The 13,171-nt window shown below is 44.2% G+C and overlaps 1 protein-coding gene across 1 annotated transcript; it reads left to right on the top strand.

The window, feature by feature from the left end:
- Nucleotides 1-8,509: 8,509 nt before the first annotated feature.
- On the top strand, nt 8,510-8,905 carry LOC109279291 (beta-keratin-related protein-like). Its single transcript, XM_019470474.1, has one exon. The coding sequence runs from the start codon at nt 8,510-8,512 to the stop codon at nt 8,903-8,905; it is 396 nt and encodes a 131-aa protein (XP_019326019.1).
- Nucleotides 8,906-13,171: the final 4,266 nt, after the last annotated feature.

The following is a 13,171-nucleotide window of genomic DNA, read 5'->3' as shown; positions in this document are numbered from 1 at the left end:
ATACTTCACGGGAGTTCACTGCACAGAGCAACCAGGATGTGGAAAACACGGCAGAAAATCATGGATGGGAAACTGAGTCTGAGCCTGAGCAGAGCTGAGAGCACGCTGCTCTGACTGAAGCCAGCAGGAGCTGTGAGCTCTCAGCAGTGCCCAGAAAAACAGGCATATAGGTAGAGCTGGACAAACTCTATAACTACACACACACGCAGATGAAAAAAAAATTTAGTTGGGGTCCAGCAAAGAAAAAGAATTTTTCAAGGAAAAAGAAAAAAAATCCACCTGGAAAACAATTCCTTTTAAAATAGCAACTTTTAAAGTTTAAAGCAGAGTAAAAGCAATTTTTCTTAGAGATATGTCAAAGTTAAACAGTTCAGAATGTTTTTAACCACTTTTACTTTTCAAAACTCTTCTTTTCTCCCCCTTTAGATTACTTTAGCTGAAAATTTTCAGTGCCCTAAAGCTCCATCTTGGAGCAAATTTGCTATTTATTAGAAAAATATAACCAGCTCAACCTATAAGCATATTTTCCATTTTACACTTTAGGCTTTTGGCATCTTCTGTTTATAGTTTGCCGCCTATGCATTTATTGCACTGTTGCTGGGGATGGGCTGGATGTTCAGTTACAAAAAAAGATCTGTGCGCTGCAAGTACTGAGGATAAACAATATTCAGTTTAATGCATCGTAGGAATTTGTAACATTGTTTTGTGGCCTTCCACAGCACTGCAGTACAAGAGTAATGGAAACCTCATTTGCCTTAGTATGTCTGCTTTAAAATGAATATATTGTGAAGGGGTAAAAATAGGACATATAACTCAAATTATACAGCTGTAATAAGGAAAGCAGTAATTTTTGTACCAAATACATGACTTAATATCACAAACTTTGTGATATAAAGGGTCCTGAAGTGTCTGTCTTCATTCCCTCTGTTATTACAACTGTTAGCTCTGCTTCTCATGCCCATTAAAAGCCATATTGCATAGCACTGACCTGGTGTTCATTCCACCTCAGTTTTCCACTTACATCTGTTTCAATGAAAAGACTTCTCTTCCTTCTGAGCTCCCCTTATTTCTCTTCCAGATGATACAGTAAGTTTCCAGTAGTCACCAAAAGGCAGTTTGCTTCTGGTCACAAGTACACAGTTACTTTGGAAATAAGAGTTTTGGCCCTTCAGTTTTAGCAAAAACAGAATGCTCTTAATAGCTAGAGAAAACCATGCTACATACATACCCACAGCACACCACTGCTTCTGCACTGTTTGGGTCCAGCTCCATGCAGGAAGCTGAAGCCAGGGCTTTCCCAGGATAGAAATGGAAATCTATTCCTGGTACTGGCATTTGCAACTAGCAGAAGACTTTAGGCAGCAAATATGCTTTTAAAACGTAGTGAAGATACTGAGGGCAACTCCTTTCCCTTTGTAAGCTAGTGGGCGGATGAAGATAACCTCTGATCCAACTGTCTGGCACGATTATTTAATCCCACCCCTTTCACCACGAATCCTTACAAAAGATTTTAGGGATGTCCACATCTTGTGGATAAGTGGACAACACACAAACAACAACCAGGACACCTTGTCCTTTGCTGTTGATTAACACCCAGAGGAGCCTGGGTCTCAAATGAGGCATCATTTTGGCATCGTTGTCCAATAGTTTTAAGCGGAGGAGAAAAAGTAACGAGAAGGTGAATGTTGTGATGCAATATAAACTTTAATCGAAACAGGACAGGGACTTCATAGCAGCAGAACATAACAATCCAGAGAGTACAGAATACATTTGCAGGGTTTCCTGGGGATGGACGTGGTTGCCTTCTTCGGGGGCTGCAGTTTGTAAGATGATCTTCTGTCTTTGTTGCATTTGCAGCGTTTGAGAGTTGAATTTGGTTTTCACCTGTTTGTTTGTTTTGTTTTTTAAATCCCAGACTATGTGAAACAGGGTGGCTCCCAGAATCAAACTGGAGCTTTGAGAAGTTTTTCCACTATGCCTCAAAAGCCATGAAACGTCAGTCCACGTGCAAGGCCAGAATATACAGGATCTAATTTGCACTGATGTTTAGTCTTCTATAAACCACTTGAATTTAAACTAAGGTGTTTTCTATATTTCTCAAGTAAATGGCCCCTTAAACACAGAGCTGCGATCTTGTTAGCAGATACCTAATCCAACAGGAAGGGAAATACAGTGTCTGGGCTTGTTTCTCAGGGTGGCTGAGTGTGCCCAGCTCCTGAGGACCCCCGTTGCAGCCCGGTAAGCTGCCCCTCTGAAAGTCATGTCCCTCTGCTCACTCATGGACTGGGACTTTGCTCTGGTCCCTGCTGGGTCCGGCTCCCCAGGGAATCCCTGCGGGGCTTAGCAGGGCCCACAGCTGCCATGACGGTAAGTCGTGTACCTGGGTGAATAGCAGGGGTAGGAGTCCCTGCCACCCAGGGAGGCACCGGACCCAAAGGAGCTCTGGGCATCCAGGGAGCTCCCGTAGCCAAAGGAGCTGCATATCTCCAGTGGGGCTGAGGTGCCCACAAAGCTCTCCTGAGGGCAGGGGACGTTGGCCACAGGCGGTGGGTAGACCACAGCACGGGAGTCCCCGCAGGAGGTGACGCAGGGCTGGCTCCAGGCGTTCGCATATGGCGCGGGGCAGCTCACGTCGCAGGGTGAGTAGCTGCTGTAGTTGCAGACCTGTCTGTAGGAAGACATCTTTCTGGCTGGAAGTAAGGCTGAAACACACAGGGTGGGGAGAGCATGGGTCAAGGGCGACAGTGCAGGTGCGTTTGCAAAGAAGAGGAGCCCTCATTTATTCAAACCATACAATATTCAGAAAGTTACTCTTCTATAGCTAAATATAAAGTGTGATTGCAATTCGTCTGCAGAAATAATGAAGAGTAGATAACCTGTTAGAAGTCAGCAAATCCTCATTAAGCACTGATGGGGATTAACCTAGCAATATTTATTTAAAACTGTTCTTAAAACTATTTCTTCATTTGCAAAGTACTCCCAGGCATAGATAAAATCATTAAGCATTCCTTCTCTGAAACATGCATGCATCTCTTGAAGCCCCATGATCTCCATATAAATCCCATACCCTCCAAAGCCTGCCAAGCTGAAAGAAGTTACAGGATCTTTTTTTATGAAAATAACATTCTTCCAATAATAGACAAAGACATATTAAGTGCTCAGACATAAGTACGTTAAAAGTCTTATTAAAGTAGCTTTTAAACTCATAGAACAGATTTAACTGAAGTCAGACTTACTCAGTTCACCACCAAGGAGAAGCCAAGAAGAGTGGTTTGAAGAGGTCTGTGTTCCAAGCACTTTTATACGGTTCCTCAGAGCAGCTCCAGGGGCTGAGCCACACTTCAGGCATGTGGTCCTTCCTAGTTACAAAACAAACTTTCCTGCATTTGTCACGTCAAAGGGTGGAGGAATCTTTGCATATTGTCTGCTGTTAAGCAATTATTAGTTGAAAGGTATCACATCCATGTTGCAGCCTACAGGAATCTTTCATCTCAAAATAGGGACAGAATTCACCCTTAGTTTCTGTCTGCTCATTGCAGGAATTGACTTCCTTCTTCCACTTGTCCAAGCTTCAAAGCACATAACTCAGATCAGTAGAACGGAGGATTGCTGATTTGACAAAATAGACTTTATTGATTTTGTCGTGCTTGGTGTAAAGGTTTTCAAACCTTTTAATTGCAAGGGGAGATGAAACTTAGAGACCTTTATACCACCCTGGCAAGATACCTTTCTGCTCCCTTTTTATCCCCACTCTCTTTCTCCTCAATAGGTGGGAAAAAACCCAACCCCATAGACCACAGACCTCAGGTTCTTCAGTTATGGTGATCATCCTGTTCACAGCTACAGAGAAGCAGCTCTGTGACATAAGGGCCTTTCTGATATTAACAGTGAGTTTCTACAGCCTATTTTGAAGGGGTGGTGGAGAGAGGGGAAACGGGACTTACGTGCTGCAGAAGTCTTCTTATCCCACTTCATTCCTGGTGAATATATATTGCCCTAGTTAAAAACAATACAAAAAAGGGCAAGGAAATCCTTGCTTAGAAATGCTAGGAAGGAATTAGCCTCATGCATAAGTTACTCCAAAATGTACCGCTTTTAACAACAACTTTGTTCTGAAACATCACGTTGGACCCTTTCAGGCAGCGGATCCTGGTCTAGCTATGTACAGGAGTTTGCAATAAATAAATTTACAACTGGAAAATTGTATCCAGCTCCTCACCTGATGTAACAGACCACAGGTGAAAACAAGTGGTCAAATTCTGGGGGCCTCCTCCACCTGCATATAAATTTGATGATCTTAAAGGATTTATATGTCAAAAATATTGCTAACAGCATTTAGTAATTGGAGAGCTGAATTAGGTTACCCATGATGATTCCCTCTTGACAGCAAAACTCATTTAAGGAACCATGTCCTTGCCCTACCATGAGCTGTAACCTGCACTCCTGTGGATTTATCAGGCAGGATGGAAATGCTCTGTTTTCTTTGCTATTTATTATGAACAGAGACATTACCCTGGTCTTGCTCCTGAACCTACTAGGGAAACTACAACATGGAAAACAGAAAATAACATCAAGTCTAGACCCAGGGCAAGGTGAAGATGTCCCGGTTAAGGCACAGTGGTCTGGAGCAGATTTCCAGCGTAACCTTTGCCAATAATTTGGGGAGCGGTTTTTAGACGCCCTCGTTTTCCTGCATGTGTTGGGGCAAGGACAACCCGCCCTCTGCCCTCGCTGCAGGAGGCTCTCCCCAGTGGGGATAGTAATCCTTTCTTTCACCATACCTAAAACTAGTTGGTTTCGTTTATTGGTTCCTGACAGCAGTGACTGTCTGAGCTCTCTGTTTTTGTGGTATCTGGGCATCAACCTCATTTACATAAGCTAAGTGATAATAGAATCATAATTATAAATAATAACACTAACAAGTACAAGACATGCCCGAGATCGCCTCCCAGAGGCTCACTTAATTGCCAAGAGATGTTTGGTAAATTATTTGGCCTCTGTCTTAATCATCTCTTCTAGAAATCATCAGTAGTAATTTCCCATTTCATGCGGGTGTTACACAGGCTTGCACAGAGCAGTATTCTACCTGCTGGGAAAAATGCTTAATATAGCACAAAACTGCAAAAGGGAAAGGTTAACTTGGAGGCAGAAGAAATCAGATGAAAATCTGGCTGTGGTGTGCACCCAAAGTATGCGGTAATCCATGAGATCAGTTTAAATGAAATGAGTTTCATGGGCAAAACCCCAAGCCCCCAGGATCTGTCAGACCTGGAAGGCAGTAGCAGGGAGTCCTCGCGCTGGACTCTCCAAGTCTTGCAACAATCTCCTTGGTCCTGTGGAACACCTCTGGAATTAAATCCTTAAAAAACCAGATGGATGATAGTCAAGGTTGCTGATGCAACACCAATGGTCATCAGGTTCGCAGGGCGAACTCTGAAAGGCATGATGGAAGAACGAGGGATGGTGAAGGATGTCTATAAGCTGGACATCACAATTTTTTTTTCTTTCTGTGTTTACAAGGCAGATACTACCCTATGGAAATGACTATGAAAAGTGACCATCTGCAAGTCTTTAAGACGCACACTGGATAGTACATACCCATGCTGCCATGACACTTGAAGGTCTGAGGAGCATGCAGGGCCAAGTTGCAGTTCCTGCTGCCAGAGTGAGCACAGTAGAGTGGCAGAGCAGTGGGGTATGGGAAATAATAAACCTGTATTTTCTGGTTTCTAGCACATGCCTCGTGGGCTCAGCATCTTTAGGAGGGCAGGTCTACACCAGGCAGAGGTCTCCTGAGCTAGGAGTCACCAGTTGCCCTTCTAAAAGGAAAGCAATGACCAGATGGTGCCTGACCTGTGCTGAATCATTATCTTATTTTCTTCATCCTCACCCAATAGTCATCTTCCTCCTCAGAATCTGGAAATGTTCTCAGTCTATGGAGCCCTTTTTAACTCCTTCCCTGGAAATCACATTTGCTTTGTGATCACGCCAGTTTAGTTGCTGCCCATTTTAATACTCCCATCCTTATTTCTCAGTCTTAGCCTTTTCTTTTTATATCTCAAGAGAATGCAAAATCCTTGATTTTTTTACTGCTTTATACACAACCACTCATTTGTACAACACCCAAAAGAATTGGGTAATTTTTATTGTTGATTTCTTGATGGAATTATTAAAAGACTGAGGCTAAATAATGCACTCGGCCACACTTGTTGATTCAGTGGGAGAGCTGGGAGGAGCAATCAGCACACCAAGTCCTCATTCTTCCATCTCTTGCACTGTGACACTGAGTCAAGGACCATCGTTTGGAGAACTGTAAGAAACAAAATAGGAGATTGTCCAGCTCCAAGGCACTGACAACCTAAATACACATCTCCAAGACATAATGGGAAGAAAAACTCCTGTCTACACAACACAGAAGAAAAGCTCGTTTACAGGAAATTAAAGCTGTGCAGTCAGTACCCTTGAACATAACTGACACAGAATTTCTGGCATTTCTCAGTCCAGAAAAATAATAGGACAGGGACATGGTGGCTAACACAAGTTGCTGAGATTTAATCATATTATTTCTGCACTTCTGTTTCCAAATACGGTAAGCAATGCATGTTGATGTATGAAATCTTTAGGATTAGTAAAGGGTATTCCCTAAGTCAAGGCTGATCATCATGACAATGCTTCTGCCTTGGTTCTAAAGCCAGTTACATCAGCTGAAAGCTGGATATTAATTTCTGTGTTTCATATGTAAAAGTTAAGACCTGCCATTAAACAGGGCACAATCTAGCACCCTATTTTGCAGTTGTAGCTAACAGTCCAATGCTGAGGATGGACTTTGAATATAAAAAGGATTTACAATTACTGCTTCCAAAACTCAAATTTTCTTTCTCTGTAAATGAATTGCTAGAAAAAGCAAAAAAGTTAAACTGAAATAGTAATAGAAGGATCAGACTACTGTGGCTTTGGACAAAGGTCTGAGACCTCGATGTCCAGCTCTGACTTAGTATTTGTAACCCTGTGAAAAACAAGCAAACACCAACTCATATAGAGATATTGGTTAAGTTATAAGACAGCAACATAATTTGAAAAATTAATTTGCAGATTCATAGCAAAGTAAATCTTGATCTCCCTCTGTCCCTAATAAAGTCAGAGTTATAACAAAGATGGAAATCCCCCCCCTGTTTGACATGTAAGATGTCTACAGGCTGTGAAGTAGATGGAAAACCATCCGAGGTCGAGTTTCTTAGTTACCAGAAACAGTATGTGCAACAATTACCTTGATTGAGTGACATAAGCAAAAAAGTGTATTTGAGGGACAACGAGTACAAAGGAGGACAAGAATGGTTCACTTCCCCCAGGGCAAACTGAGAAACTGTGTAAAAGAACGTGCAGCCCAGAGTCTTCAAACCACTTCTCTTGAGTCTCATTTCTCTTCTGCTGTTCAACCAAGTAAGTCATTGTGCTGGTTTTGGCTGGGACAGAGTTAATTTTCTTCAGAGTAGCTGGTACCCCTGTGGTGCTGTGTCCAGTGCTGGGCTCCCCAGCACAGGAGAGATGTGGGGCTACTGGAGAGAGTCCAGCATAGGGCCACGCAGATGATTGCGCCGGTTTTGGCTGGGACAGAGTTAATTTTCTTCAGAGTAGCTAGTACGGGGCTATGGGTTGGCGTTGTGCTGAAAAGAGTGTTGACACTACTGGGATGTTTTTGTTGTTGCTGAGCAGTGCTTACACAGAGTCAAGGCCGTTTCTGCTTCTCACACTGCCCTGGCAACGAGTAGGCTGGGGGTGCACAAGCCGCTGGGAGGGGACACAGCTGACCCCAGCAGACCAAGGGGATTTTCCGTACCATATGATGTCATGCCCAGCAATAGAAAGCTGGGGGAAGAAGAAGGAAGGGGGGCACGTTTGGAGTGATGGCGTTTGTCTTCCCAAGCAACCGTTACACGTGATGGAGCCCTGCTTTCCTGGAGATGGCTGAACAGCTGCCGCCGATGGGAAGGAGCGAATGAATTCCTTATTTTGCTTGGCTTGCGTGCGCGGCTCTTGCTCTACTTCCTAGAGTGTCTTTATCTCAACCCAGGAGTTTTCTCACTTTTCCCCCTCCGATTCTCTCCCCCATCCCACCCACCGGGGGGGAGTGCGCGAGCTGCTCCGTGGTGTTCACTCGCCAGCTGGGGTTGAACCATGACAGTCATGTTCTTTGCAGGGCAGGGGAGGGCTTGAACTAACATGTCAGTTCAATTTACTTCTAAAGAAATTCAGATAAGGAGTGTTGTAAGAACTATTTCAAGATATGAAACAGTAATAGGAAATAGACAAAATGCATTTTACTCTATTTACACTTTCTCACCTTTAATTCTGAACAGATTTACCTGTGGCACTTGCTCTCTGAATGTGCTCCTTCGCTGTCACTGGTTTGAATAAATGAGGGCTCCCTTTTTCAAACGCACCTGCACTGTCGCCCTTGACCCACGCTCTCCCCACCCTGTGTGTTTCAGCCTTACTTCCAGCCAGAAAGATGTCTTCCTACAGACAGGCCTGCAACTACAGCAGCTACTCACCCTGCGACGTGAGCTGCCCCACGCCATATGCAAACGCCTGGAGCCAGCCCTGCGTCACCTCCTGCGGGGACTCCCGTGCCGTGGTCTACCCACCACCTGTGGCCATCGTCTTCCCGGGCCCCATCCTCAGCTCCTGCCCTCAGGAGAGCTTTGTGGGCACCTCAGCCCCACTGGAGATATGCAGCTCCTTTGGCTACAGGAGCTCCCTGGATGCCCAGAGCTCCTTTGGGTCCGGCGCCTCCCTGGGTGGCAGGTACTCCTACCCCTGCTATTCCCGCAGCTGTGGGATATACTGCCCTGCTAAGCCCTGCAAGGTTTCCCTGGATGGCAAGACCCAGCAGGAACAAGAGTAGTCCGCAACCTGTGAGTGAGGGGAAGGGCATGGCTTTCAGAGGGGCAGCGAGAGTCCTCAGGAGCTGGGCACACTGAGCCACCCTGAGAAACAAGCCCAGACACTGTATTTCCCATCTGTATTAGATTTCTGCTCACGATGTTCTGGCTCTGTGCCTAAACCCATTTTACTTTGCTTTCGTGTAAATTTAACTTAATTCCTCTGTATTGTTCCCTGCAGTATTGCTGCGTTCTGATAAATCCCATTTGTCAGTTCCAATAAAATCCTTTCTGCATCACAATATCATGTTTTCTGCTTTTATTTGTGCGGTTTCTAAATCTATAGCCCACTGATGCTAAAATAATCCTCAATCACTAGTCTCTTGCATTAATTAAGGTGTTAAAAGGAAATCCCAGACCTTGATATAGATCCTAGAAGTTTCATAGCCATGGATGTTGTACAAGTACTATGTTTTTGCTGTGTTTGATAGCCTTGGGATCCAAAAGAAAATCGGATGCAGGCACGTACACGGTGAACACTACCTTGGCCCCCTATTTCCTGCATTCTCATGGAATAAATGCAACTGTCCCTGTGAGCATGGTGAGCCTCAATATCTCACAAGCAAGTGAGGCATCTGTGGAGCCCTTCCTTAGCCCTCCTGGCAACAGTTACATCCAAGCCACCATACCGTTTCTCCCAGCACACCCCAGAAGGACATGGGAAAAGAAAGGAAATGAGGGTCAGGCACAGCTACTAAAAAAATCAGGGGCAAGGGGAGCCTGGAAGGGATGGGCATACTTCAGGATTCAGTGTACAGCAAAAGGATCTCTGTTCACTCCTTGCCACAACAAGCTCACAGAGGCGTTTTCCCCTGAACAAAGAAATAAATGCATCCTGAGACAGTAAGCCTGATGAGGATTACTGACTACTTCTTCTCCCGAAATGACAGTCAAAATCTCTGATGGTCTGACTTGTGCAGTCTTGAAAACGCTAAGTTTTCCACATGCCGAAGTGCATGAACCTCTGGCATAGCTGGGCTTAACTAACCACGTTATTGCCATGCTTATCAGCCAAGACAAAATTGCAAGCTGCAGCAGGCTGCAGCCTTGTTTTAAGGGGTCAGCACACAATATGGCCTCGGAGACCCAAGACAGCAATGCCGAGCGTAGTGCGCTGCACAGATCATTGATACAGTGGTAGAATTCCAGCATCTTCTCCAACCTCTCAAACAGAGGTTTGTCAGACTTATTGACCCCTCTACATCCTATCCCATGGGCGATGTTTGTCCACCTCCTAAAAGTCCTGGAGTACACGGGTCCAAACACACCCAGGGCGCTATCCTGGGGTATACCTGCCATTGGGATGGGGAGCAAAACATAGGCAAGTGGGATGCACTTTTGTGTCTTTCGGACACCAGCCACGGAGCGAATCCCACTGGGAAGTGCTCTGAGCAGTCTCGCTGGGACCTCGCCCTGCACAAAGCCAGCAGCCGGGCGGGTGCAGGTGTGGCTTCCTCCAGCTGGAGACTACTAGGTTAGGAATGCAGCTCTCACTTTAAAAGACAGCATTTTCACAACACCCCTGAGGTCTGGGTTGTTGTTACAGGAAAGACAATTGAGACATCAGGGCAAAGTGTTTGTCTTTGCATCAGTTTGATTCAGAGGAAGAGCTGGGAAGGAAAATACAGGTGTGCCTATTCCTGCCATTGTTACAGTTAGAATTTGGGTGGGTTTTACTTTCATGAGCAGGCCCTGCCCTCCCAGGCCAGAGGAAAGACAGAAAACCTGTCTCCGTCTGGAAGAAATAAAATAAACATGGAAGGAAAAATAGTGGGTCATACAATTTTACAGAAGGGTCACAAAGGGCAAGGAGAAGCTACTGATGCAGCCAAGCATCGCATGCACCAGGCCTCACTCATGGGAGATGATCTATCATGATTAGGATAGATGACTTAAGAGAGCAAGAAATCCTTTCAGGATGAAGCCAGAAGTAAGAAAAGAGCAAAGACGACCATTAAAAATCCCAGCAGTCTGTGCCTCCATCACCTCCCTGCCTTGTGCTAATTCTATTTTTGTTTTGTTCTTCGCTGTTTATTTTTCTACCTTGCATTTCCTTCAAATATTTTGATGAAATCAGTGAGAGAGATAAACACATGGGGATAAAGAAAAATAAACAGAGAACATGGGGGTTTTGTGCAGGGATATCTGTTTTCATCCTGCCAGCCCACACCACCACAGCTCAGTAGAGGGCAGGGACAGGACCGTGGCCACTGGCTCCCCGCTTAGATTTACTCAGTGCAGCTGAACCACTCTGGCACTTTGAAGTTGTAAATAATATTTCCTGCTGTGTAATCCTTAGCCATCTTTCCATGAAACCTATGGAGAAATAGCACTTAGATGCACATTTTGATACAATTTTCCTTGTTCATCTCTCAGTGTCAGCTAAAGTTCTGCAAGTGGAGCTGTTACAGGTCTATGGCATGGATCAGACATCTCATCTCTGGTGCCTCTGACATTTTGTTTTTTCCCCAGACAGACCCTAAATGGTTACAAACCACCTATGGCCACCTAACACCCCTGAATTTCCTCTGATTCTTCTGACCAGAGTATGGATTTTAAGTAAAAGGTTAAACAAAAAGTCTGGTGATGTTACATTTCAAAATGGCCTTATAGAAATCCTTCCTTCTCTAGACATGCAGAAAATCCAGGGGTGGTGCGAGTTGTCAGTCAGCTGGTAAAGTCTGCTGAGGATACTCACAACCTTACATCAAACCTGAACGTGTAAAACTAAGGTCGCCTACAGCAAAATGCTTTCAGTTTTAGGAATTATGAAACTATTTAAAGATTACGCATAAAGATTGACCCATGTGAAAATAAGAGCAACAGGGTACCCTAAGCAATCTTCCGCTGTCATAGAAGTCCCTGCCTAATAATTTATAAACACATTTTCACAGACTGTTTCAAGTTGAAGAGGTAGAAAAGGCTTCTCTGGAGATAGACTCATGTCAAACTCTTACAAGAATCATGGTTTTAGCAGAATATGCAGTAAACAATTAAAGCTGCTCTTCTATCTGCATTTCAATACTCGGAAAACTATTGAGTAAATTTAATCTTAGCCAGGTTAACAGGGATCATATAACAAGAGGAGTGTCCGGAAAGAGATTTGACAATTGAGCGGTATTTTCCACTTTCTTAAACTCCTCATGTACAGGAAACAGCCTTGCTCATGAGGACCTGCTGTTCTACCAACTGATATTTGTTGCATATTCAGCTCATTTTGATGATGCAAAACATTTTCTGACTTATCCTAATTACTGTGGTGTTCCCTGCTTCATCATGTTGTCACACATCATGTTACTACATCTCATGGTTTGTTTCCTTTCAAAACTTCAATGGCCAGGTCCTTCCTGGTATCAATCCACTCCCTTTGCTGGTTTTGGGTGGGAATGAATCAAGCTCCTTTTTTGTGATTGTTTGACTTTTACATCCTTCTCCATCTTAAGTAGTATTAGGCACCTGGCTTCATGGTCCGTGATGCCACAATAATGTCCAATGTAATTTATTGCTGTAATTCATTACTTGCTGAGAGTCTGTAAGCTGAATCCTTCGCATCCCCCCAGATAACTGGCCACTGTCAATCTGACTGATTCAAGGAGTCGAGCCCTGATGGCCATCAGGTCACCGCTACTTAAAGTCTTGCCCTGGAGAATCCTGTTAGAAGGTAGTGATAATAAACAAAAAGAGATGGAGCTTCCCCTCTCCATATGTGTCTCCTGTACTGTACGGGTTACAGGGAAAGTTGAGGGCTAAAGCATTTATTGGTTTCTCAGGATCACCGAGATCTTTCTTGAAGACATCTTCTAGAAAGATCATTGATTCTTCTCACTCAATTTGAGACATCTTGAACAAATTCTGATTCCCTCCTGAAAAGTGCTCTGTGCCACTGGCTTCCGAAAACAAGGCTGCCTGTGGCCAAGAATACAGATATTGCCCAGTTCTGAAAACATTAATATTGAGTCTTGGAGTGAAGACATGCACTGGTGTCGTGGTTTAACCTCAGTCAGCAACTGAGCACCACACAGCTGCTTGCTCACTTCCCCCCCCACCCCTGGTGGGATGGGGGAGAGAATTGGAAGAGTAGAAGTGAGAAAAACTCGTGGGTTGAGATAAAAAGAGTTTAATAATTGAAATAAAATAATAATAACAATAATGTAATAAAAATAATAATAATATACAAAACAAGTGATGCACAATGCAATTGCTCACCACTCGCCGACCGATGCCCAGCC

Source organism: Aptenodytes forsteri, unplaced genomic scaffold, assembly GCF_000699145.1.
Source record: "Aptenodytes forsteri isolate BGI_AS27 unplaced genomic scaffold, ASM69914v1 Scaffold847, whole genome shotgun sequence".
Taxonomy (NCBI): Eukaryota; Metazoa; Chordata; class Aves; order Sphenisciformes; family Spheniscidae; genus Aptenodytes; species Aptenodytes forsteri.
Note: the sequence above shows the minus strand (reverse complement) of the source record. Positions and strands in the feature narration are given on the sequence as shown.

Excerpts from the sequence above, each read along its gene's own strand:
- LOC109279291 (XM_019470474.1), top strand. The coding sequence starts at position 8,510 with ATGTCTTCCTACAGACAGGCCTGCAACTACAGCAGCTACTCACCCTGC.